General features: G+C 46.6%; 1 protein-coding gene across 1 annotated transcript in view; it reads left to right on the forward strand.

The window, feature by feature from the left end:
• The window catches only part of trpc5a (transient receptor potential cation channel, subfamily C, member 5a), a 95322-nt gene extending 69565 nt beyond the window's left edge, over positions 1 to 25757 (forward strand). Inside the window, exons 12-18 of the mRNA XM_076724372.1 lie at positions 779 to 979; positions 2035 to 2156; positions 7651 to 7846; positions 8612 to 8821; positions 13907 to 13948; positions 16399 to 16488; positions 17794 to 25757. Coding sequence (XP_076580487.1) covers positions 779 to 979; positions 2035 to 2156; positions 7651 to 7846; positions 8612 to 8821; positions 13907 to 13948; positions 16399 to 16488; positions 17794 to 18822 — 1890 coding nt within the window. The 3' untranslated portion in view covers positions 18823 to 25757. The remainder of the gene's footprint in view (positions 1 to 778; positions 980 to 2034; positions 2157 to 7650; positions 7847 to 8611; positions 8822 to 13906; positions 13949 to 16398; positions 16489 to 17793) is intronic.
• Positions 25758 to 26570: the final 813 nt, after the last annotated feature.

Below are 26570 nucleotides of genomic sequence, written 5' to 3' on the forward strand. Positions count from 1 at the left end.
TGGTGGAGCGGGATGGAGAGAGAGACAGAAACATGAATAAAGCAAAAAAAAAAAAAAGTCCCAGGAACAGAGACTGCTGGGAAAAAAAGGGCGATTGGTCTATAAAATGAGGTTGGAAGACAGCTGATCAATGGAGAGATGGAAAGAGTCGGAGAAACACAAAGGGATGACGGGGAAGAAGAAACCATGAGCAGGACGTTTGCAGACGACGTCACGTGACTTATTTGGCGTTAAACTGCAGACGGAGGGCAGGAAGTGATGTTCTAATATTGATTATAGCGATTTTAAAGGTCTTCTTGTTTTAGGCTTGGCGGGGCGAGTGTGTGTGTGTGTGTGTGTGGAAAGTTTTACAATAGGTTGAAATATTGCGTAAAAGATTTGTAGATGGTGGCTGAAATGGAGGAAATGTGTGTTCATGTTAGCCCTGGAGGTGTTTAGCCTAGCTTAGCATATAAAGACTCAATGCTCCATTAAAGGTGCCTCTTTCCTCTTTTGGCGGAGGCTAGCAGTTTCCCACCTGCTTCCATTGTTTGTGCTAAGCTAAGCTACGCACGTCCTAGACTAACGGCTGCACTGAATGAATAGAGATCAAATTTCTCATTGAACTTATGATTTGACAGAAAATGAAAGAAGTTCTTGTCATTCAGGAAAAGATGTTGTTGCCACAGTCTGCTATCAACACCTCACCTCTGACTTTCTGAACGATGTCTCACCTTTTCCTCCTCCTCGTGCTCTCCTGCCTCCCCCTCTTTTCCCTCCTCACCTCTCCCTCCTCCAGTACAACTCCTCTCGTCCCAGGGAGGAGTGGGAGATGTGGCACCCCACGCTGATTGCAGAAGCTCTGTTCGCCATCGCCAACATCTTCAGCTCCCTCAGGCTCATCTCCCTCTTCACCGCCAACTCCCACCTGGGGCCACTGCAGATCTCACTGGGGAGGATGCTGCTGGACATCCTCAAGTTTCTCTTCATTTACTGTCTGGTGAGACGCTTCGATCCACCGCAGATGTAATACGAATGTGATTTTTCTGTGTGTCAATCACAGCGAGCTGCATGGAGGCAGGGTTTGGTTTGGATCACCCACGCAGTCTATTCATATTAGCCTGAACATTCAGTTTGCATGTGTGTGTAAATACTATGTGTGTGTGCTTGCTCGGTGTTTGTTTTTAACTTGAATAAAGCTCTTTGTTTTCTGCTTCTAGTGTTATTTAGCAAGCTAGCCTCAGTGTAAGGCTGCAATGCTCGTTACATATGCAGAAAGCAACCACCACTAGTGAGGAAAATGTACAGTTTAGCCTGGACAGAGGCCTTTTAGGCTCAATTTCAGCATATTAGCATGCTAACAGTCCAACAGCTAGCATGTTACATCCATGTTAAACAATGTGTTAGCAAGCTAGCCTTTACTGTGTTCCTGTTCTTGTCATATCTTCAATATTTAATGTTGGTTGTGCATTTAGCATTTTAGCATGCTAACATGTTAGCATTGATCTGAAAGTTGGAGTTTTGACCTGAATGAAAAAACAGGATCAATGACTTTAAAGACATTTCAGTCTGGAACAACCAAAATACTGTTCAATCAGAACTTTACATCAATCTTCAGACAGCTTTGTTGATGATGATGATGATGATGATGATGATGATGATGATGAGGAAATCCTCAGCACACTGTACCCTTTGTTGATTTTAGAAGGACGTTACAGACATGTTTCATTACATTCACAAGTCATTAACTCCTTCTTAAGGGAACTCCAACCTACAGCACAGTCCACATGAGAGCTGCTCAGCTGCCTGTGGTCCTAAAATCAATCCCAGTGAGGCTGAAAATCAGTCACTTTGCCTCAGGCTCACTCAGCAGCAGCTTTAGGTACCACCGCAGCGCTGGTTTCCTGTTTGAGACGTTTTAGGGTCGACCCCCTGGAACATAATGAACTGTTCGGTCCAGAATGAGTGAACAGCTTCACTTCTAAACGCTCACATGAGTGTTGAAGTTTGATCTCATGTCATCTTAAAGTGACACTGAAATACTTTGCTGTGCAGGTCCTGCTGGCGTTTGCTAACGGGCTGAACCAGCTGTATTTCTACTATGAGACCAAGGCCTCAGAGGAACTCAACAACTGCAAGGGCATCCGCTGTGAGCGGCAGAACAACGCCTTCTCAACGTGAGTACCATCCATAACACACACCGTCTGTCCATGTGTGACCTTAACGGTCTGACATCAACAAAGCTGAAACAGGACCAGGTTCGTACGCAGACACGTGCTGCTTGAGTACCGTGTGTTGCAGATATCAAAGGGAAACAAGGTAGTATTTGCAGGTTTTGAACCTTGCATGGTCGCGCTCATGAAGGTTGATTTGAGGAATCGTTGCCTTTATATTGTATATATACATAAATACAAACATCAACATCAGCAGAAATCGAGTATCAGTCGCACATCGGCATTAACTTTGATGCAGATGTTCATGGTCCTCTGAGGATGAATCCCTCTGACTGCAGAACTGACGACGCTCCAATTAGCAAATGTTAGCATGCTAACACATTAAAGACAGTGAGCAGGGTGAAGCTGTGCATCAGCATGCTGGTATGCTGATGTTAGCATTTAGCTCAAATTCAGCACTGCAGCACACGAGTAGAGCCTCCGAGCTGTTAGCATAGCGGACTTACGTGTATGTTCCAACATTCAGAACGGTCCTAAATGCCTGGATTTTATTCATTTACCCATTCACTCATTCATAGCACACAGGCAGGGGCCTTTATTTGTCTCTGGACGCTGAACAAACTCCGACATTTAGGATAAAGAAAGTTTTCTGCTTGTTTCTGGTGTGTGCCTGTAACAGCTGTGATAATATCAGCCAGCAGTGGTGCAAACATTCATTTAAACGCCGTCTGGATCGATGGCTGAATATCTTATCGCACACACACCCTGACGGTGTGTAGAGGTGCTGCATCGACGATAATTTAAAGCTTCACACGCACGCACACACACACACACACACACACACACAGGCTGTGGTCTTACGCGTCGTTGCACCAGATAATGATATAGAAACGATTGTGGGTGCTGAGTGGGAGCTCGTGCTCGCTCAGCAGACGTGAGGAATATTAATGAGCTCTTATTTTTCACGTGAGACGCCGAATTTGCAAACGTGGAACGGCGGCGAGGTGTTTGGTTTATTGAGAGGCCCGGCTTGAGTTATGGCTCGCGTGGCAGCTCTGCGACACACAGAGCACGGATCCAGCGAGTCTCTGCTGAGGGAGGCAGAGCGAGAGCCAAGCCCAGTCACTGGGCCGAATATTGATGAGGCCCGTGGTTTGTTTTAGATAATAGCCGTATTGATTTGTGATCGATTCCATTTCAGTAAAGCACCTCGGACAACGATAGGACAGCGAGGAGCAGCAGGTCACACCTCCAACTTTGACTGTTTTCATAGCAATGTCGGTTGCGGCGTTTCCTTTGCACGATGTCGTAGAAATGCTGCACGTGAAGCCTGGAACAAAGTGCGTTTACTCCAGTATTGTACAAATGGTGATATATGTCGTTTTCGGAGTAACTGGCCGTCGACCTGTTCAGTCATTTAAGCATAAGGATGTGTTGAAGTAACCAGGTGAACAGGTGGAAGCGGTGCAGCACAGTATGCATGTGTGCTACCAGTGAGTTTAGTGAAAGTGTAGCAGGAGCATGAAGTTTAAAGCGACATCCATGTATCAGCGTGGGCTGAGTCGTACCCATAAATCCACCCGACCTCCTCGCTAATGTCTTCAAAATGAGCAAACACTCAGCGGAGAGTAAGAAATATTGTGTTGATCGTGTCGGGGTTTCTCATCCATACATCGACCCTGACGCGCTGCCGCTGGATCAGAGCGTGCGGCGAAGCAATCGGCCTCACGCCGAAGTGAAATGAGCGAGCAGAGCGTCGCGGTGACGCCTCAGATAATGCATTATGCAAACAGAGCGATCGCAGCCCCGCGGGCGACCCGGCCTGCATCAGCATTCATGAGTTTACAATGCAAGGGTTAGTTCCTGTGTGTGTGTGTGTGTGTGTGTGTGTGTGTGTGTGTGTGTGAGAGAGAGAGAGCTATGCATCCTAATTCACACACACTTGTCAACATTTACGAGTTATTTCGCGAGATCATTTCCTGTTTCTGCTCAGGTGTCTCCCCTCTGCGCCTCCTCCCTCCTCCTCTCGCTCATCTGTACTTCACACACACTTATCACCATTAATGTGTTAGATTGTTTCACACCTTGCTGCGTGTGTGTGTGTGTGTGTCAGCGTTTGTCTCTTCTTCTCTCCCTTTTTTTTCCACTTTCACACAAACACTGTTGAATACTCACTTTCTTTCACACTCTACGAACCTCTCAGAGGTTTACACACCGTCTCCATCAGCACGTTTGCAGCTGGTATTAAAACAGGATCCGGATAACAGACGATCTGATCCTGCCTCTCGATCCACACCTGGTACTTTTAATGCCTTCTCGTCATCATTACTGACATCAGATCTCTGTAATTTGAGGTGGCTCAAATCAGCACCAGACTCCCTTTAAAAATCACACAGTTTTGTGAGTTTCTCAGTTTGGAGAAACTTTATAAACACTGTGAAACAACGTCCACGTCAAATTCTTAATCACTGGTTCCCTCTTGTGAATTCGGCAGATGTAACTGTGTTAAAAGTGTTATTCTGTCCGGGTGTCTTGCAGTTCCAGTGTGGAAGCTACACTGTGATAAATCTGCCTTGTTAACAGCACATCAGCAGCACAGATGCGGCACACACACTTATTTCTTACTGTACCGTACTTTATTTGAACACACCTCTGCTGAATGACGCATCTCTTGGTGCGTTCATGGCACAGAACAGACGTGATCTATAATTGAAGGCCTGTCTCTTTTAGCCTTCTCGCTTGCTTGCTCTCTAAATTTGAACTCGGCAGAGCTGATAAAATATGAATCAAAGAAACACATTTTCTGTTGCTGTTTAGCTGTAATTCGAGAAAGTTTCTGACCCGTCCTCCACGTTTTGAGACGATTCTTTCAAATCTTTGTCGAATTCTGTGTTGTACCTCGACAGCGAACGTGAGCAGGACTGTTAGGGAGCAGGAGAGAGGAGGAGAAAATGGACGGATGGAGGGAGGCGACTTGTGTCTGTGATCAGTTTCACTGTTTTAACGCAGCTGAACTCACCGTATAGTTGTTCTCATTGACATACGAATGTGAATATGTCGAGCTGCTGAGCTGCAGATAAAAGTATTATTATAGGATCAAGACAAACAAATATACAGTTTAACAGCAGCAGCTGTGCTAATGTGAATATACTGACATTTAAAATGAGCAACAAAAGGTTTTCTTCTAGTCGAGCAGGAGGAGTTTCACCTGAATCAGCTGCAGACGTGTGTTAACGTGTGGAAGACAGAGAAGTCAGCGCTGGGTCGCAATCACAGCAGAATGCAGTGATTTCACTGTACGCTGATGCCAACACACACACACACACACACACACACACACACACACACACACACACACACACACACACGCACACACACAGAAAATCTAACGCGTTCATGAGCAGCATTGATTTAACTGCTCGCTGTCGAGCTGCCAATTCTAAACACTCTTTGTTTTGTCACACAGAAACACTGTTTCTGTGTCACACACCAACACACACCAACACACACTAACACACACCAACACACACCAACACACACCAACACACACCAACACACACTCTGCCTCCCACACAGCTGTAGAGGTAAAACAGAGAAAAGGCTGAGAGGATCAGCTGCAGCCGTTTATGACTCGACTCAGAGGAGAGAGAGAGACGAGGGGGGAGAGGCAGCAAGGAGATGACGGGAGGGGAGAGGAAATGAGGAGGAGACAAGAGAGGAGAGGAAAGAAGGAGATGATGGGAGGGGAGAGGAAATGAGGGGAAGACGAGAGAGGAGAAGATGAGAGAGGAGAGGAACCAGAGAGAGGACTGGAGAGGAGAGGAAACAAGGAGACACTGGGAGAGGAGAGGGAACAAGAAAGGGAAAGAAGCAGAGGACAGGAGTGGATGAGAGAGGAGAGGAAACAAGGAGACAACAGGAGAGGAGAGAAAACAAGTAAAAGAGAGGAGAGGAAACAAGGAAAGGATGGAGTATGTGCCAAAAAATAAAGGAAGAGGAGAGGAGGAACATGAGAAAAGAGGAGAGTGGAAGTAAAAACAGGCACAAATGTACAGAGAGAGAGAGGAAAGGAGGAGGAGGTGAAGAAGGAGAGATAATGGACACAGAGGTGAATTAAACTGTGCTTGATGAGGAAGGTTAGAAAAAGAGAGAGAGCGATTTATTTGTCTCCACTTGTTTTAAAGCTCTCTGTCTCTCTCCTCCTCTTCCTCTTCCTCGTTTCATGACTCCGACACAATATCACGCTCGGCTGCTTCATTCATCACTGATTAAATTCTCTCTCTCTCTTCATTTCCACCCTCGCCTCTGTCTCTCGCCCTCTGAACACACACACTTCACCTCCATGCGCACACACTATCACTGGCATGCTGCACACACACGCACACACACGCTCGTTACCCTGATTGATACAGGCCACACACCTTTTAGCAGCACACGCTCCTGCCACGCGCTGCAGTGACAATAAATGTGTGTGAGCGTTGAATATTTCATGCAGCAGGAATATAAATAACACCCCGCAGACCAAACCTCTCGTGTCGCGATGTCGGCCTCTGCCAATTGTTGCTTCATCAAAAATTCAATAACCTCCGCTGTAACTGCGACTGTCGCACAAGCAGGAGACTGATTGGAGACGAGGAGGTGAACTGAGGGATGGAGTGGCAGAGGGGGAGGGAGGAGATGGGAGGAAGAGGAGAAATGAGGAGGAGAGACAAAGACCTGCTGCACAACCTGCTGTCAATGTGAGGTTTCAGCAAATCAGCACCAGACTCCCTTAAAAAAACACACCGTTTTGTGAGTTGCTGGGTTTGGGGAAACTTTATCGACTTTGTGAAACAACGTTTATGACAAATTCTTAATTATTTGTTCCCTTTTGTAAATTCGGCACCACTCACTTCCCACCTGTATTTTGTTTTTCACACAATAATGCATCTTTTGGTACTTTCATGGCACAGAATAGATGTATAATCAATAAATTAAGGCCTGTCTCTCTTAGTCTTTTCGCCTACTTGCCCTCGAAATTTGAGTACCTACCTATATTTAATGTTCTCTCGTTTGTCACCGGATCATGACTTGTTTAGAAAAACTCGAGATCAAATGGATTTTACTGTTTGGTTTTGAAGCACTTGCATGCGTCTCGTGTCGTTTGACTCCTCGGCAGCGTCAGCAGTGCTTTCTCTCAGCAGCTAAACACACTTAGCAAACAGCTCATTTTCAGTTCAGGCGACCTCCACTCAGAGAGGTTCTGCTCTCACAGAGAAAGACGTTCAATGTTTCTTGTGTTTGGTTCGAATCACTTGGAAATAAGCTCACGTCAGCCGGTCAACATGACTTTGTTGTGTTTGTATTTTGCTCACGAAGATGAGAAAGATGAAGAAACATGGTTGTTTCTGAAGATCTTAAGACAAAGGTCTTGATCGAGAAAAGATATTTTCTGTGTCACTTTAAGTCCTTTGAAGAATCCTGTACAGTGAACGTCGCCTCTCCTCTCTGTCCTCAGGTTATTTGAGACTCTTCAGTCTCTGTTCTGGTCCATATTCGGGCTGTTGAACCTGTACGTCACCAACGTGAAGGCCCGGCACGAGTTCACGGAGTTCATCGGGGCGACCATGTTCGGGACGTACAACGTCATCTCGCTGGTGGTTCTGCTCAACATGCTCATCGCCATGATGAACAACTCCTACCAGCTCATCGCCGTAAGTCATTGGATAGCGCTGAAATGATTCGTCAATCGAAGGACAGCTGATCATTTTTAGTTATCTGGTAAAAATCTCAAACATTTACAGCTTCAGAGTGAAAAAACACTCAGTAACTCAACTTAACGGCGATCAGCAAACGAGAAACGACTGGAATTAATTCCAGCATGAAAGCATCATTTCTGCTAAAAAGGAGAAACGCGGAGCAGCAGCGTGGTGAATTTAACGCGAGTCTGTCGTCGCACTGATGGAATCAGAATGGATGAGTGACAGAGAGCTGCCTACAAACGACAGAACAAACAAGAAGAAGATAGACGGAGCACTTTGAGTGTTTGTGTGGGTGTTTACTCTGTGTTACACATTTAAAGCTTTATTTTACTAAATGCAAATCATTGCATTTACATCCAGATATTTTATTTACTCTTTAAATTAAAGTTGATACAGACTTTCATTCAGTTAAATTGACTTCATGCAGTTTGTCCACTGTCACATTTACACTGAGAAAAGACGAGTTCAGGCGTATCGTCACTTATTTTATTTATGAGAGAGTCACAAAATCTGTCGGTTTTACCGCTTTTGTGGTAAAATATTTGTGTACAAGAATCCATTTTGTATGTGGGAGAGCTCAGAGAAGAACACTGTTGTGCTTTGTTCAACATCAGGATACCTCAGGATTCTGTGTGTGTTCAGTCTTCAATGTCTTCACCTCTCAGACGGTTACGTGACCTCGTCCCTCCAACGAGCCGTCTTCTTTTTGTCCTGCAGGACCACGCCGACATCGAGTGGAAGTTCGCCCGCACCAAGCTGTGGATGAGCTACTTCGACGAGGGCGGCACGCTGCCGCCTCCGTTCAACATCATCCCCAGCCCCAAGTCCATCTGGTACCTGCTCATGTGGCTCCACAACAAGCTGTGCAGGAGAGGCCAGCCGCCCGGGGAGGACACGCACAAATGTGAAAACCTCCGAGAGTTCACGGTAAGCGAAGACACGGCAAGAGCGCGAGGACACACTTTCACCATCTCTGCTGTTTTATTTCATTATTTTCCTATTACTTCATCAGTGGAAGCTGATGTGTGGACAGCATTTATGTGATTGTGGCTTCTTCAAATCTGGCTTCGTCCAGCTGAACTTGACTCCAGGCGTCTCAGGGACTGGCTGTCTTGTTGTTTCTTTACATTTATTGTTTGTGTCACTCATGTTAGGCTCTCTGCGCTTCAGTCCCAGAAAGAAATGACGTTTCATTCATCCGTATGTGAAAAACTGCGACAAAAGTTGAACTTGAATTGGATTGATTGTGACAAGACGGGACGCAGCTGTCCAGATCAGCCCAGTGAGCGCTGCAGTTACGGGACGGTCAGTCGACCCGCGAGTGGTTTTCAGAGGGGTGGAAACGTGCAAATGTTTATTTATTCATGCGTGGCCTAATATGCTGGCGTGGCCATATGCCTGTCACTGAACACTCATGCAAACAAGCTGCAACCGGGCTAAAAGGCCATACGCTCATATTCATGTTAACAAGTCACTGGAGGATTCACAGGCTTTACATGCAAACTGAGGTCTGGCTGCTGTGACCTGTAAGTTTGAAGCAGCTACACGAGTCGACACGAGTCGTCTCCTCAGCAATAATTTATGTTTGTCAGTCTGAGTCCAGCAGGAACTGGAGAAGCTCAGATTATGACACGGATTGTAAACAGACCAAGATGTTTTACCAGAAGGATTTGGAAGAACAAAGCTGAACCTCGACGTCACTCGAGTACAGACCAGAATGTGTCTGCGCTGTCACTTAGCATCGTTTACTTGACTTTGGTTTGTTTTGCTAAAAGAACCAAAAGAGATCCTTGACCATGAACGCACCACTTTGAACACTTAGCAACTCCATTCACTGAGGAAGACTGTGCAATTAAAAGCTCCAGAACAGCTTCTAAATGGACCTCGTGGTGCTTTATACACTGTTCAGGGGTTTAATCTGACAATGCATCATACTTGGTCACACTGTGTTTCTGCTGAAAGACTGAAATATGAACAGTAACTGTTGTCAGGCAGGTGAGTAGGAGGCAGCAAGAAAAGGATTTAAATGCAGACAAACAGGCAGACTGGAGCAGCTTTACTGGTAAAATGATTAAACAGGAGCTTGCAGGAGGAGGTTGCAGAAGTAAATGGATCCACATGTATGGAGGAAGTTACAGGGTTCAGGGTTCAGAGGCTGGAAAGCAAAGGCACAAAGCAACAAAGGGCTTTTTCACACCTGAGAGTTCAAACAGAGGTTTGCTTTTTATGCCTCCGCACCTGCATCAGCCGTGGCCGGAGGTATTATGTGTGGGTTGTCCTTCCGTCCGTCCATCCATCCGTCCGTCCGTCCGTCCGTCCGTCTGTCAGGAATGATTTCTTCAAATACTCACTTGGACTCAGGATTGAACACATTAGATTTTGGTCATCAAAGGTCACTTTGACCTCACAAAATACGTTTTTGGCCATTACTCAAGAGTTCAGTTCAGTTATAGAACAGATTCATTTCCACTAGAGTAATAATAATATGGCGTTTCTACCAGCAGCACAATACTCGAGTAGTACTACTACGAATCCATCCAAAGGACCACCTCTGCCTCTGTAATTGGTCTGAACCATCCAAAAAACTGTTCTCACAGTACTAACAAACCATGGTTCAGTTTGATCCAGACTGAGACCACCTCTTCTGAGCGGACCGAGGTTAGGCTGGCCCGGGCAGCGGTTCACCAGTCTGGACCAGATGAGGACCAACACGTCCTCATACCTAAACGACTGAATCGGTCAGTGACTCCCAAAACAATACATGACCATTGGAGAGTACCAAAGCGTACCAAACCTCAGCTGTTAGATGATTAATGTTGTGAAATGGTCGGGTTTAGGTATCAAAACTAGTGAAGTAAGTTAGAGCATCCATCCATCCCACCTTCCTCCATGTATGGACTTTTTTGCTTCTTATACTACGTCACCTGACTTCCCCCTTTTCCCGTCGTAATGACAGACAGGTCACAGACGACCTGTATGGCTGCTCCTTTGGGTGAGGACGGGCTGGAAAAGGGGCTGGTGGAAACAGCTGAGCAGGTGGATGTGGGAGTCGGGGCATCTGGTGGACAGGTGGAGAATGGCGAGTCTGGAGAGTTCGTAAGATTTCCTCTGAAATACGTGGTGGGAAGTGAGAAGCGTCTGGAGACAGAAGACAGAGCAAAATAAAAACAACATCTGTTGTGGCAACTGTGGCTTTTAAAGAAGCGTAGCGGAGCAGAAGCATAAAGCGGCGTGAAAAATGAAGAAATGCAGAGGGCACAATCAATCAGAGCAGAAGGACTCATCAGCCAACGTGCTCAGAATGAGGTGGACACGCAGCATCGCACTGAAACACGACGGTGCGGCGCGGGGACGGACATCAGCTGCGTCGGTACGAACAGCAGGAACATCGGCGGAAGAACACGTCCTGATAAACACAGTTAACGGTCCAGTCATCTGGAGAGAGACTGTGAGCAAGCAGTGCAGAATGATGAGGCTGTTTCACACGCACACACACACGCACACGCACGCACACACACACAGAATGCAGCTGCCATGTTCACCTCAGCTGAAGTCAGCTGAGTTATATAAGCCCACCAGCCCACATAGGTTCACAAGAGCCACACTGCAGAGATCTGATCAAGGCAGAGAGCCGGCGTGTGTGTGCGTGTGTGTGTGCGTGTGTGTGTGTGTGTGTGTGTGTGTGTGTGTGTGTGTGTGTGTGTGTTGACGGTGTAAGCAGAACAGCATGAGATATGGCAGGCAATGATCGAGGAGGGGGGAGTTAGATTGTTAGAGGAAGATGAGTGGAGGATGAATGCAGGTTTGTGTGTGTGTGTGTATGTGTGTGTGTGTGTGTGTGTGTGTGTGTGCGTGTGTGCGTGTGTGTGTGTGTTAGCAGACAGCAGGGAAAGTGAGTGAAAGACAAATTAGGAGCGTGGATGAAGTGAGACGAGTGTGAAGCGATGAAAGGGAAACGGAGACGGAGAGGTGAAACGCTGAACACGACACAAAACAACAGAAGAAGATGTGAGGATGATGATGTGTGAATGGATGATGAGGAGGAGGCTGCTGCTACAGGACACCTGACGCACTGAAATACAGCAACGAAGTACATTTACTCGAGTACTGCAGGTACTTTATACTCGTACAACAGTACAGTTCAGAGGGAGAAACTGTATTTTTTCACTCCACAGCTTTAAATACTTTTCAGTTTGACATTAAAAATGCTAATCGACACATATATGATGACATATTGTTATTGATAAAGACAAAACTTTATTGATCCAGATGAAAGCTCAGAATCAGATTTTCATCTTAATTGCTTCGTCTGATTGGTTTTCCTTATTATAAAATAAGACAAACTCCTGGATATTTTCAGTGAAAACTAAACGTAGTTAGTCCCTGTTTGGATCCACCTGTCGCAGCACCTGTGAAGTTACTCGGTTTGACGAATGACATCAAGCACAAGAGCGACGAAGAGGAAGACTGAGCTGATGAAACGTCCTCGAGCAACAACTCTGGCCTCAGAAAACCAAATCTAGATTATTACGAAGCATCTTAAAACACCTTTAAAACCTCTTGAGTGCACTCAAAGACCTCAGTAATATGGCCTTTTGCAGAGCATCATCCAGTGTTTTTTATGATTTGGCAAATGCATTTGTATCCACACACACACACACACACACACACACACACACACTTGTGTTTAGGAGGGAAATGAAGACAAAAATATAAATTGGTGTGAGGCTGATCTTTAGAATATTTCTCATCAGTTGTAACACCTCAGCGCCACATGCTGCGTGGAGACGAGCTGAGGTAAAACGTTTTCCCGTCCAAGTGGCAGCAGTGCAAATGTAAACCTCAGAGACCAAACCTGAGCGTCCACAGCACGCTTTCATATGACTAATGAGTGGATTTTAAATATCGCTGAAGACCATCCGGCTCAAAGTCAGCGTTTGGAGCGTGACGGGTGGTGTTAAAGGTCCAGTGTGGAGGGTTTACAGGATGTTCAAATGCAGGTTTTCATCCATCTGTGATCACCTACAAACAAGAATCTTTGTGTTTTCTTTAGCTTAGAAAGAGCTCTTTGTTTCCACAGAGTCCGCCATGTTTCTACGGACAAACCCAACGCCGGCTCGGGAAAGGGGGGGTCTGATCTGCAACCTCACCACTAGATGCCTCTAAATCCTACCTTGAAGACCTTTAAGTCTCTTGAGTTCGGAGTACACCAGACAAAAACGACAAACACACATTTACTTCAAACCACTTTGAAACAACATCTGAAAGTCCTGCATAACAGTCCCTCATGAGTCCAAACATATTCTATTAAAAGAGCAGGTTTGGTGCTCTGATGACGCCTTAAAATAAAATTCCAAAGGCCATATGGTGTCTGTGTCTCTTATTTTTCTTCCTTTTTAAAGCATTTAGTCCCAAAAAGCTGCGCGAGCACTCTGCCAAAGTCTGCAGCATCAGTCGCACAGTGAAAACACTGAATTCTATAGATCTGGTTTGATGCCGTCGCTCTCTAAAAATAACCTGAACTGCTCTCAGTACACTTGATTCGGTCGGTTCCATCATTTGATGAGGTGAGAAGAGCGCTTTAAAGAGAAGAAACTCACATTTTTTGCTCATATGTCACTTAGATGGTTGTGATTCTGGATGAAAGCATCAGCTAAAGGCCTGAAATGTAAATGAGAGCAGAACTTCTCTCTCCAAAATGTCATGTATCCATTTTGAGTGGAGAAAAATGATTAACTGGAGTTCATTACTCGGCTCCTGTCCAATATGGAGGATCCAGGCTGTAAAAGTGTCAGCCAACGGCAGCTTGTTCCCGGCTCTCTTTTGTTCTAGTTTGGTGCTCCTAATCCTTTCTCGCCGTTTTAAACTGTGGATGTTTCAGTTTGGAATGAAGTGTGTGTGTGTGTGTGTGTGTGTTTGTGTGTCTGAATGAGAGGATGAGGAGAAGAGGAAGACGCAGTCACGAGTCGATGAAGCCGAAACGCTTAACATGATCTCGTTCTGTCTTTGCAGGAACGCCACGCTGACAGCCTGATACAGAATCAACATTATCAGGTTTGTACACCCGTCACAGCTCCGTGTTTGTTTACTTGTGTGTGAACTTGTTTTTCTGACGTTATGGGGACATAAATCTGTTGGTGAAGTCACACAGTGGGGACTCGCCTTCCTTATGGGGACCGGTCCCTGTAACGTAAATCATGCAATCACCCAAAAGTGATGGAAACACAGCTCTGTGTGTGTGTGTGTGTGTGTGTGTGTGTGTGTGTAAGTGTGTGTGTGTGCCAGAGGTCATCTGAAGACACCCCCCCCCCCAACAATCCCCGATCCAACCTGAACTGTCTGGCTGCTGTTCCAGGCTTGATCCAACTTAAATCAATGACATTTACATCTTTTTTTTTTTTTCTTGCCAAGAGTTAGATGAGAAGATCAATACTGCTCTCATATCTTCACGGTCAAGGACACTGTTAGCTTAGCTTAGCATGAAGAATGGAAACAGAGGGAAACAACTAGCTTGGCTCCAACCATTGAAGGCTGCCCACAGCCAAAGCATAGTCCACCACATGACCCCATGAAAGCACAACTTGTCATTTTTGCCTCATCTATCAACTAGAACGCAAATTTCCCAAAATGTTAACAGAGTAACTTAACAGCAGCTCCAAGTCTTGTTTCTGATCTCCACTGGTTTAACTTCTCACCTTGCTGAAGTGACGTAGAGGTGTACCTCAGGGTGTGTCGTGCACTGTGACATCACTGTTGGGTGTGGCAACTGATTAACGCTGCTGACCCAACAAGACACCAAGCCAACCAACCAAGAAAGTCCACATATGGAGGAAGCCCTGGACTTACTTACGTTTTTAACCCAAATCTTGATGTTTTCTTAAACCAAACCAAGTGGATTTTGTTTCCCCAACCAAAGCAAACAGTTTAACAGCGTTGACCATGTGACAAAGGTCCGATATGATGAAGGTCCGATACGATGAAGGTCTGGTACGAGTGTTGTTGGTACTCTCCAATGATGATCATGTTTTGGGAGTCGTTGACCTATTCAGTCGTTCACATATGAGGATGTGCTGAATGAACACCGAGGAGACATTAATACAACACTACTTAACGTTCAGAACCCACATCCTCCAGCCTCAGTACTGCTTCTTCTTCTTTGTGTTTGTGAAGAGAGCAAATAAAACCTGAATATTTCCCATCAGAAGAAAATATGGCGATCTCACTCATGTTTGCATCCCTTTAATAACACAGTCAAGTTCAGTCAGCTGGACTGACTCTGCTGACCACACGCGACCACACACACACCAGCAAAAGCACCCACAGCTTCAGATGTGACCTCGTGTTCGACCGTATTGACTGTGAATCCGTGCATGTTTGTATTTTTAGAGTTTTTCCAGAAGTGTCCTCTAATATAAGTGGAGCTGAGAGCGAGCACCTTTTTTAAACTCTTCACAAACACAGAATCTGATGTCCAGTTTTTTTGTTGATTTTTCTAAGAATTTGTGCAGCGGATCAAGCGAGACTGAGCTCTTGTAATTTGACACCTCAGCACTGGCAGCGACGGCGGATGCAGCGACGCCAGTACTTTGTATTTGGCAGCACCGATTGTAGCTTTGATATGCGTCCATGATTTTAAGGATTGTTGTAGGAATCTGCCCTTCACTTCAGCCGAGTGTGTGGCGTGTTTTGGCAGAGGCGGAGAGTGACAGCATGCCAGACCATCCCGTTTGGCAGTCACAGGTGTTGACTGTGGGAGGATGCAGAGTGTGTGTGTGTGTGTGTGTGTGTGTGTGTGTGTGTGTGTGTGTGTGTGTGTGTGTGTGTGCGCGCTGTCGCAGTGTGTCAGGGTTTGAATTGCCACCCACTGAGCACCAAATGCTGGTGAAATTTGTCTGTGCTCTTTAAATCAATAAGGGTCGCCCGCCTCATTGGCTGATTACCTAATGAGACAATAACATTTAAATTCATCAGCTCGCTGGAATTATTCTGCACTTTGTCACAAACCAGCAAGTGAACAAGCTTTTATTCATGACCGTGAAAAACACTGACAGCCATGAATGTAAACTGCTCCTCGCAGGTAGTTTTTATTGAGTTGTATAACTGAGGCCAACCTGCATCAGCTTAGATACTAAATACATTTAAGCAGCTGTCAATAAGCCGTTCTCCTTTTGAAGCAAAGTCTCTTCAACTTCAACACACTGACAGTCTTGATCATCTGTACATCAGAATATTTCAGGGTTTTGTTGAACAGTTTTATGGAAAATTGAACCTCTTAAGTCATCATAACATGAACGATAAGAAAAGAAATTGGGGCTCTTTTGAATGTCCTTAATTTTGGTTTTCACTGGAAATCTCAACTTTTCTTTTTTTGAAAGTTGAACAGAATCAGAAACATAAACTGTTGCTGTAGATCAGAGGTTTCCAAAGTGCGAGAGGCACAAATAAAAGTAAACAAAACAGGAAGTGAGCATGTTAAGTAACCACGGTGACATGTCTCCCAACAGGAAGTGATCCGCAGCCTGGTGAAGAGGTACGTGGCGGCCATGATACGCAGCGCCAAGACGGACGAGGGACTGACGGAGGAGAACTTTAAGGTGGGTTCTTTAAAAAAATACAGAAAGTAAGAGGAGGTTTACTCTCTGATCAAACTAATACACAGAATAAACTGTAATTTTAACATAAATCTGTTTCACAGTTATTCATATCTGTCTGCAGCTGCAGAGCTCAGTCTGCACAGCGGCTGTTTATCTGTGTTTGCATTGTAATAACCAGCGCAGCTTTAGCCTGCAAAGATTTATTAAAAGATTAAAGGGCTTCTAATAACAGACACCTGCTTTCCAAAATGTGCAGCTCTGATCGATACCAACAGTTCACAGCGGATAAACGCTGCAGAGAGATTCTTTTCGACTTTCTGCAAACCCTCCGAGCTCAGTTTATTCTGAGCTGTTGTAGCTCCAGAGTCTTTTACCCATGATGCCTCTGGAGCCCAGCCTGGGCTTTGAAGTGGAAACTTCTTTTCAATGCAAAAACAACATCAGGTGCACATCGAGCTGAATCACTTTCACACCCCGAGTGTGTTTGTGTGTGTGTGTGTGTGTGTGTGCATTTATGTGAGAGATGAGTGGTCACAATAGGCAGGAGTGTGTGTGTGTGTGTGTGTGTGTGTGTGTGTGTGTGTGTGTGTGTGTGTGTGTGTGTGTGATTGAAATGTGGAGCTAACATCAGGTGCACGTTGAGGTAGATCAGTGTTTTATTCTCCGAGGAGCAAAGCCGCGTGTGCTGCATTTGGACTCCATGTGGCGAGCGGGAGGAAAACGATGGAGTAGCTGCGATCGTGTTTTAAAACATGGCTTCGTTAGCTCGTCGTTCTCTGTGTGAGAGAGAAGCGAAGAAGAGAAGATGAAGGACTGATGGCAGATCACATGACCGCACGGTTTACGTCCATCCAAGCCTGAGAGTTACTGATTGATAGTTTTAGTTTATAAAATGTCAGAAATAGTGCACATCGCTGCTCCCTCTCCCCCACAGTCCTCCCTCTTTCTCCACTTACCCTCTCGTTCTCTCGATCTCCCCCTCTTCACCACCGTCCTCCAGAGTCCTTACGCTCCTCTTCACCCTCTGCCTCTACAAATTGATGTTTCACCTCCCCTCTCTCAGCAGTCAGCGGTCGCATCTCTTCCACTCCCCCTCCTCACCCTCTTCTTCTGCTCTGGTTTTTCCCCTGAAGATCAGATATTCACTCCAGTTAAAGCTTCAGAGTAAACTTCCTGATAAAATAACACTTTAATCTCTCTTCCTCTTTTATCCTTGTTTGAAATACTTTCAAATAACAACATTCATTTACCCATAATTACGTTTTACATTGAATTCACAGCAGTTTCCTCTCTGTCTTTTTCCAGGAGTTGAAGCAGGACATCTCCAGTTTCCGTTATGAGGTCCTGGATCTCCTCGGGAATCGGCGTCCTCCCCGGCGAAATTACTCCTCGTCCAGCGAAACAGCGAAAGAGGATGGCGCCGTGGGCTCGGAGGATGACAGCGAATCGGGTGACGGCAGTGGAGGCGGAGGCCAGAGGTCAAAGGGCGTGACCTTCATGACCCCACTGGAGGACGACATGAGGCCGACACCGAATCTGGGCGTGTCCGCCTTGGTGCAATCCATTTCTGGAATGACCCAGATAGAGAGGGGGGGAGAGGGTGATGAGAGGGAGCTGGAGGAGGGCATTGGATGGGGGGAAGAGGAGGAGGAAGAGGAGGGGAAACCAAAGAGCAACGGGCTGAAGACCAACGTCATCCCTCCGTCCTCCACCACCGTCCTGCCCTCTCCATCTTCATCGTTCTCCTCGTCATTCTCCTCATCGCTGGCTCGTACGAGGAGCCGCCTGCAGCGCCTCTCATCTCCGGGGACAAAGACAGACTCTTTCAAGCGCCTCTCCTACCTGTTCTCACGCTCCAAACGCAAAGCCCCTCCCTTGCCTCTCCCTTTACAGTCCCCGCCCTCCTACACCATATCCGATGGGTTGCTCCGCCCCCTGGGGAGCCACAGCCACTCCGACTTCGGACTCAGTGACGTGACCAGAAGCGAGACTCACCTGAACGAGGTGGGCCGCTCAGTCGACATCAATAACCCCTCGTTATCCCCGCGGAGAACGAACGGACGGGACTCGCTCCTGACGCTGCCCCTCCCGCCCCCGTGTCCCTGCCAATCCCTGCACTGTGCTTCCAACATGTCCGAGTCCAGCTCGCGCCTGCTGGACTCCAGTGAGGACGTTTTCCAGGGCGGAGGCGTGGGAGGAGCGGGCGAGGGCAGAGTGGATGGAGGAGGGGGAAGAGGAGGGATGATGGTGATGGGCGGGTGGGTTGGACCGTGCGACGATGTCATAGAGGACAGCTGTGAGGTCATAGAGGACTCTGTCACCACACAGCTATAGGAGAGACGGACGTCTGAACTGTTTTTCTTTGTTTGCAAATGGCTGAACACATTCGGAGGGAGAGAGACAGAGAGAGAGCGGTGGAGGGACGGAATCCAGCGGAATCTGTTCTGGAGCTCAGCGGGATGGATTCCGGAATTCCGCTGTGGAATTCCAGAATGCAACATCTCCCCAGAACGGAGCGGGTCCGGCGATGGTTCGGGTGACCCTGCGAGGACAGACGCGATCCTGAAATGGCAGATGTTCATCAAGGCAGTCTGACATGGTGTGGGTGTCTGGGGTTACCCAGGGAATTCATCTTTAGCCACCAAGAGTCTCCCATGAATCCACCCTTTGTTTGCACGCTCGGTACCTAGCAAGCAAGATACCAAGCTCATCAGCTTCTAATGGGCTAACCAGCTCGAAAGTGAGGGAGCCAGCAAAGTAACCTTCTAATGAGCTAATACACCAGTGAGTTAGCTAACTAGCTAGCAAGGTTTCACAGAGAATATGAGGTTCTTGACATCCCTCGATTGCATAGATGCATTTTGTTGTAAAAACTAGCTTGCACATTGTCAAGGCCTGTGTAAATGCTCATCCCTGTGTTTTTCCCACTTTAGAGTAGACGTGGCAATAAAATCAATAAAATCACACATAGAAACAGCTTTTAGTCTGTAGTCTTCAACCCTCGTAGTTTTATATCTCCTATTTAATTAAGGTCTGTGGGGAAAACGTTCTTGAGTTTCTGGGGATTTTTGAGTATAAGTCGGCTGCGAGACTGACTGGCTAAGCTGTTTCAATGCATCTCTCAGTGTCGTTCATCCACGGTCAGGTCGAGGCACCTTTTCATTGCCAACCTGTCTTTATGAACGTCTGCCATCTTTCTTTCTTAAAGGAGAGTACACGTTTTTTCTTCTTTCCTCTGGGGGATTCAAACACGTATGACAATTATGGAATTACAAGTAGCCAAAGTGACTCTTCAGAAGGGAAATATCGTTAAAATGCCCTGTTTGGTTTTCAACACATGATGCTGTCTTTCCCTTTAACCAAACGTCACATCAGTAACGGATTAAAAATGGAATCAAACCCTCTGAAAACCACGGGAATTTAAATGGAACTGTCCTTAAATTAATTTTCCTTCAGCCAAAGGGAAAGGACCGAGTCCCACGTCCGAATGAAATGTGACTGAAAGTGCAAAAAATGTACCGGGACAAATGGAATAACCTCCCCTTTAACTGTGGAATCTGATGGATTTAACTCCGACCGAATCACTGGGATGAAAGGGAACGGGATGGAACCATTGCTGTGCTGTTGACAGCCTGCACCCTCTCTCTCTGCATCAACAAGGGCCAAGGAACTTTATTTTATCCTAATAACAGTTATACTAGTAATAATAATAACGATAATAATAATAAGAGACTTCTAATAATAGTAATGAGGACTATTCTGGTTTCTAAAGACTTGTCTTTGCTTCTACTTGAGTTGCCTACGATATCCTGGCTTCTCGTTCAGCTCTTCCTTAATAAGTACACTTTAACCTGATGAATAAAAATATACGGTGATACAGTATTTATTGTGAGGAGGAGGGGTGGTGGATGTGTGAATGGGTGGAAAGGAGGGAGGCAGGGAAAGAGAAATGGACTTTTTCTGGATGGAAAATGACGGAAATGAAGCGGACGAAGGAGGAAGGAGTGATGGGAGAAAAGGAGAGGAGGTAAGGGAGAATAAGAGGAATGAAAGGAGGACTGACTGAGTGAGGAGCAGATGGACAAAGCGTAGACGAGTTTGCCTTTCTATCTGGGAAATCTATTTTAAAGGGAAATTTCACCAGACTTTCATCATGATTTTATTTTTTTTCTTTTCTTTTCTTGAAGTCGCTCAGCTCGGCGACTTCAAAAGGTTGGCATGAGCGGAGGCTGTTGAATTTTACTCCGGTTAATATACGACTGTCAGCGATATGAAGTAGAGAAATTGTGCATGTTTGATTAAAAAAAAACCACCGTTACCTGCAACACACACACACACACACACACACACACACACACACACACACACACACACACTGGAAACATCAGCTGGTGTGATGAGTAGCTCCGGGCCAAATGTTTTGCCCTTTGTGAGATCTCCCCAGAGGGTCTCGACAGGATGACATCAGCTGTCTCTGCTCCTGATTTCGCATCCTCTCTCCTCCTCTTCACCTCCTTCCTCTTCATTGTTTTACTCTTTTTTTCTTCACCTTTTCCATCTTTTCCAAACCTCCATCAGATACTCTACAAACACACACACACACACACACACACACACACACACACACACACACACACACTCACCCCTCCGGCAGACGCTGTGACCTCACCACCAGCTGTCTTGGCAACGGCGGCGATGAAAACCTGTCAATAAATCCACATCCCAAAATGTCACGGTGTAACCATGGAGACCAGATTGCCCACTGAACATCCTGTAGTCGTAGCGTCACATCCAGAGCCAGAAAGCTCTGCTCAGCGCATCCTGGTGCTGGCAGCGGGGGGGGCGACCACATCAGGACCCTGGAGTGTACCACACGTTCATGCAGGGGGGACAGTTAGCGCTTAGCACACCTACTGAAGGCACCTTTCCACACCACACGGACGCCATGACGGATCGTCTCTCAGGCCCGGCGGCTAACTGTTAGCTACTATACTGACAGGTCCTGCATGGGTCACAGGCTGTGATTCACAGGCGAGCAGCAGCCGTTGATTGACTGACACATAGGCAGACAAATCGGTGTTGAATTCAGACGCGTGGTGCATTGTTTGTTGGGTTAGGTAACAATGAGGGGGACAGAAGATGATGAGCGTCTGTGTAAGCACTGAAGTGTAATTATTATTTTAACTGTGGTGACGACCGGGACAACGAGGCAGTGAGTGTTGGACCTGTCAGTGTTTTATAGATATTTGTCTTGGGAGACTTGGGACAGCCATCTTGAAACAATCCCGGACAAACCAGGACAATCTGGGCCATCAGGGGCGCCCTCCGGTGAGCGTTTAGTGATGATAACTGACGATTTTGTAAGTTTGAAGTCATTTTTCATCACAACAACATCACAGAAAGAGACAGTGGACATGACTAATTAACTTTAAACCTCATTTCAACCACAGGACAGGAAAAACAATAGTAGTCGTTTCTTCAAAAGCGTAAAATGACCTGGAGTTACCTGACGAGGAGTCCTCAGGGAGCAGCTCAGGGTCGGTCACCGCTGTTTGTTTTCCGTTTCTTACCGACGGTGATCGTAATCCATAATCTGACGTTTACAGCAAAACAAAAACTACTCGATTTGTGGATGTAACCAAACCAACCTGCTGTTAACCAAAGACGTTTGACTCACTGGAACATGAGGACGAGCTAACCTGACATTTGACAGCGCGTCCATTTCACACTGTTGTCACATATATTCAACCACGCCGCGACGTTACAGAAGGCAGATGATTGGGTGACAAAAATACAAAACAGATGTTTGGTTCTGGTTCGAACACGATCTGAAACGTGAAACGGGTCATTCGCGTTTACAAACTGTTAAAGCCGTTTAGCTCTATGGAGCCTTTTTAGCCTCTTTTAGCTCGTTGTTTTATGTTTCCTGCCTGCATTCTTTACACACATCAGACATGTTTGTCTACATCGACCTGCACAGCGCCGGAAGCCAGACAGCAAAAGTTAGCGACTAGCGTTAGCAACAAATTTTTCTCTGAAGACCAAAACTGAGCTCAAAGGAGAGTGAATATTGGACAATCGAGTCAAATGATGAGACGACGTGTCTGCTGGACGTGCAAACGGCCAACTGTCTGCTAGATTTGACCAAAAAAACAATGTTAGAGTGTGATCATAGTCAGTGTTGTGTTTTCAGAGGCTCTAATGCATTGGGATGCTACAAAAATGAGAATTAACATTTAAATGATCTGCTGCTGCTCCAGGTATTTAATAAATCAATGGTTTGATCCGTTAGCTCAGTCGCACATCGATCAAACGGGGTTTGGGGAGTTCATTGATTTCAGAAAACTCGTTCTTGATGAGGAATCGCGTGTAATCAGCATCACTGACAAATTGTAAGTGACGGAACTGAATCTTAATAGCGAGCCGTGGATTATAGATCTCGGTTAAGGAACTAATGTTCAGGCAGCAAAGGTCGAAGCCACAGAGGGAACAAAGTGCTGCTTCAGGAGAATGATGGTGTCTGACGGAGAAGGTGGATGAAGACAGGGAGAATGAAGACCATCCTGCCTCCCACTAATGATTTAATCAGATTGTTTAGCTTTTATTAACCAAAGCAGAGCAAAATAAAGTCAAACTTGTTCAGTGTCATTATTAATTCTCTGTTATGTAGGAGCTCAGTTCAGCATTGACGTGGCTCCTCTCTGAGTTAACAGAACTCTGCTAAAACCTGCTAACCCAGAGAGCAGGACACCACACCGCCACGACAACCAGCCGGCGTGTCACCGCCCCATAATCAGGGCGGCGCGGTCCCACGTGGCCACCGGGGGCGCCGAGGGGTTTGGTAATCAATCACGCTTTGCCAGCTGCTGTGACAGCGGGCTGACGCTGTGGGGTGATTAAATTATCCCGACTGTTTTCATTTTCCCTGAAAGGAGCATTTTCCCACTCAAACATCTCTAAACAGAACCCGACAGTCGTGTTGCTAGCGCAGGCTATCATCATGCGTTTGTTATGTTACGTTGTCATCTGCGCAGTAATAGTTAGCATTGTGTTTCCTTATGTTGTAGTTGATGGTGTCACCACTTGATGGCGCTGGTGGTATTTTGCATTAGCTGTACATTACGGTTGTATAATTATCACCTAATCCTTGTGTACCTTTTTGTTGTTGTCTGGTGGTTTACGTTCGCTAGCTTTTGGCCATTAGCCTCTTCGCTACTGTGTAGCAAAGTGTTCAAAGACGATTGGGCGTGAGAGACAACACAGAGCGGTGGGTCAGGACCTCTGTAACAGCACGGTCTGATGGCGTCCATTAGATCCTAAAGACGAGACGTTCAGTCCGCGGAGACGTTTTTAGATTCATGAGAGGAAACATCACTGAGCTCAACAGGACGATGGATTCCACCGTCCAAAGCTTTCATACACTGAGTGATTTTAGAGTGACGGGCGCTGTGTGTGTGTGTGTGGGGGGGGGTCTGATTGATGCTGTGTGTGGTGTCACCAAGGCTTTATTAACACCAAACACACACACACAGTAACATAGGACTTTGGATGGGGGGGGGGGGGTCACATGCTGTTAGGCAGCACAGACACAGAGAAACACACACGGGACCGATAATCAGTCACTCTGATGGATCGATATCGATAATGCCTGGTCCTCTTAAACCTGCTGCAGGATGTGTGTGTGTGTGTGTGTGTGTGTGATTATTGATCCAGCCAGAATCCATAATTAAATTCTGTTGATTGATAGGTATTAAGACTTGTTCAAGACACCGTGTGTGTGTGTGTGTGAGAAGATTGATTCATGTTACAGTGGTCATATCTGACGAAAGACGGTTGAATGGAAGAAAAGAAGGAAGATCTGTGTGTGTGTGTGTGTGTGTGTGAACATTACTGAAGGTGACATGTCTTCTAGAGGGACAAGTAGGATTACACACACACACACACACACACACACACACACAGAGTACACGCTGTTGAAACAGGCAATGAGGAAAGAAAGGCACATGGTTCATCTCATGCATTATTCACGCACCCACACACACACACACACTCACACACACACACACACACACACACGGCCACTGACCAGCTGCAGGTTTGACTGTAGATTGTTTGAGGCGGCTGCAGCCTCCAGTCCACTTTAATAACCCTGTGTGATCTTTGTAAGGTGAATCTCACACACACACACACACACACACACACAGAGTTTTAACAGGCCTGTGTGGCTTCACTCAGCGTCAAAGTCAAATGAGGACAACAGCCGGTCCACTGGTAGAGGTCTTAGAAGTGTGTGCGTGTGTGTGTGTGTGTGTGTGCATGTGTGTGTGAAGGGAGGGAGGGTTGTTGCGTCTGAATCCATCAGAACAGGCCACCTGCAGAGCCACACACACACACACACACGCAGCACAAATGTGTGTGACGTGCTTTAAATTGCTGTCCTCGCACTGAGCTGAAGACACACTGAGACGGGGGACAGATGGACAGAAAAGTCTTCACGCTCCTGTTAAAAAACAGCTCGTGTGCAGAAGAACAGGGTTTTTCTGGGAGGTAACAGGTAACATTCATCAAAATTAGACTCCATCGATTAACCCTCAGACCTGCTTCACGGACGTGGATTCGCTGTCTCGTGTCTGCGGCTCGTCGGCGTGAGATCGACAGGTGTGTCGCCAGCAGTGAAGCAGGCGACACACCTGTCGATCTGTCAGCCCTCACCTGACGAGTCAAAGATGATACAAGCAGTCGGAGTTTCCTCCGCAGAGATAAGCTGAGGAGCCGAGGCCCCCGGTGGGAGCGCTCTGATAAGGGCCCCTCCCGGGCGCCTTCGCTTGAGGTTCTCCAGGCACGTCCGGCCGGCAGGAGACTGCAGGAGGACGAAGGAGACGGCGGAGAGATTATATGTCTCATCTGGTTTGGGAACGTCTCAGGATCCCGAAGGAGGATCTCAGTGCCTCACTTAGCCTGCTGCCAGCACGTGCACACGCCGCAGAGTCACCACCATTTTATCCCTAAAAATCTGATGTACGAAATACTTTGGCTCGGCTACTCGTCACACACACACACACACACACACACACACACACACACACAGATGACATCATTCAGGTTCCCCTCTCACCTTCTGACGGGATTATGAGCTTTAAGATTAAACCCTGTCCTTGTTTTTCTTTGTTTTTTTGGATTTCCACATGGATGAATGTATGACTGTGTTATTTTTCTAGAAGCGGACGGTTAGCGCACGTTGTTGACTCTTTAATAAAGGCATCCTTAGAAAACTGGGCCGTGCTCGGACTGTTTATTCGACTCCCGTCCTGTCCTGTCTGTGGTAGAGGGAGGTCATGTGATCTGTGACGGCAGCCTGCTGGCTCTCCAAAGGTGTTTCACAGCTAAGACCCCCCCCCCCAACACCTTTTTACAGGAACGACTGGCGGAACATCTGAAGAGACGGCTGCCCCACCCAGAGTCTCAGCTCCCCCAGCTCCACCCTGTCTGATCAGCTGCTCACACTGGTCCATCATCGCACTCCATCCATCCATCCATCCATCCATCCATCCGTCCATCCTCAACCTGGATCTCACCCTTCATCCCTCCTTCCCTTCATCCCTCGACCCTCATCCTATTATCCTCCATCATCGATGCTCTCCTCCATCCATCCACACAATCCTTCAAAATGCAGTGTCCTCCAACAGGAAGTCCTCTCCGTCCTGTCGTCAGAGGCCTCCTGACTGAACCTCTGCTGCGGTTTTTATGTTTTAAACCGATTCCTCAATAAATTGCCTTCATGGACGCGCAGACAAACATGAACGCGTCTCTTCGCTCTGCAGCAGTTTACGTCAGAGGTTATTTGCTGCTGCACACATCAGAAGCTGCTGTTGAAGAGGATGATGAAGAGTTCGGGTGAAGTCGTGGTGAGTTCAGGTGGTTACGGTTATCGATCCTGCTCTTTTATGATGGAGCAGTTTGAGCTGTTTTGTCCTCATTTTTTTGTTTTTTGAGTCCTCGTTCAGCTGTGGAAGTGAATCGTCGAGCTGCTCCCACGTGTCAGCGCCCGAACACCTGCTGCGAGTCTTTGAAGAGCGGCTGTA

This window comes from Chaetodon auriga, chromosome 24, assembly GCF_051107435.1.
Source record: "Chaetodon auriga isolate fChaAug3 chromosome 24, fChaAug3.hap1, whole genome shotgun sequence".
Classification (NCBI taxonomy): Eukaryota; Metazoa; Chordata; class Actinopteri; order Chaetodontiformes; family Chaetodontidae; genus Chaetodon; species Chaetodon auriga.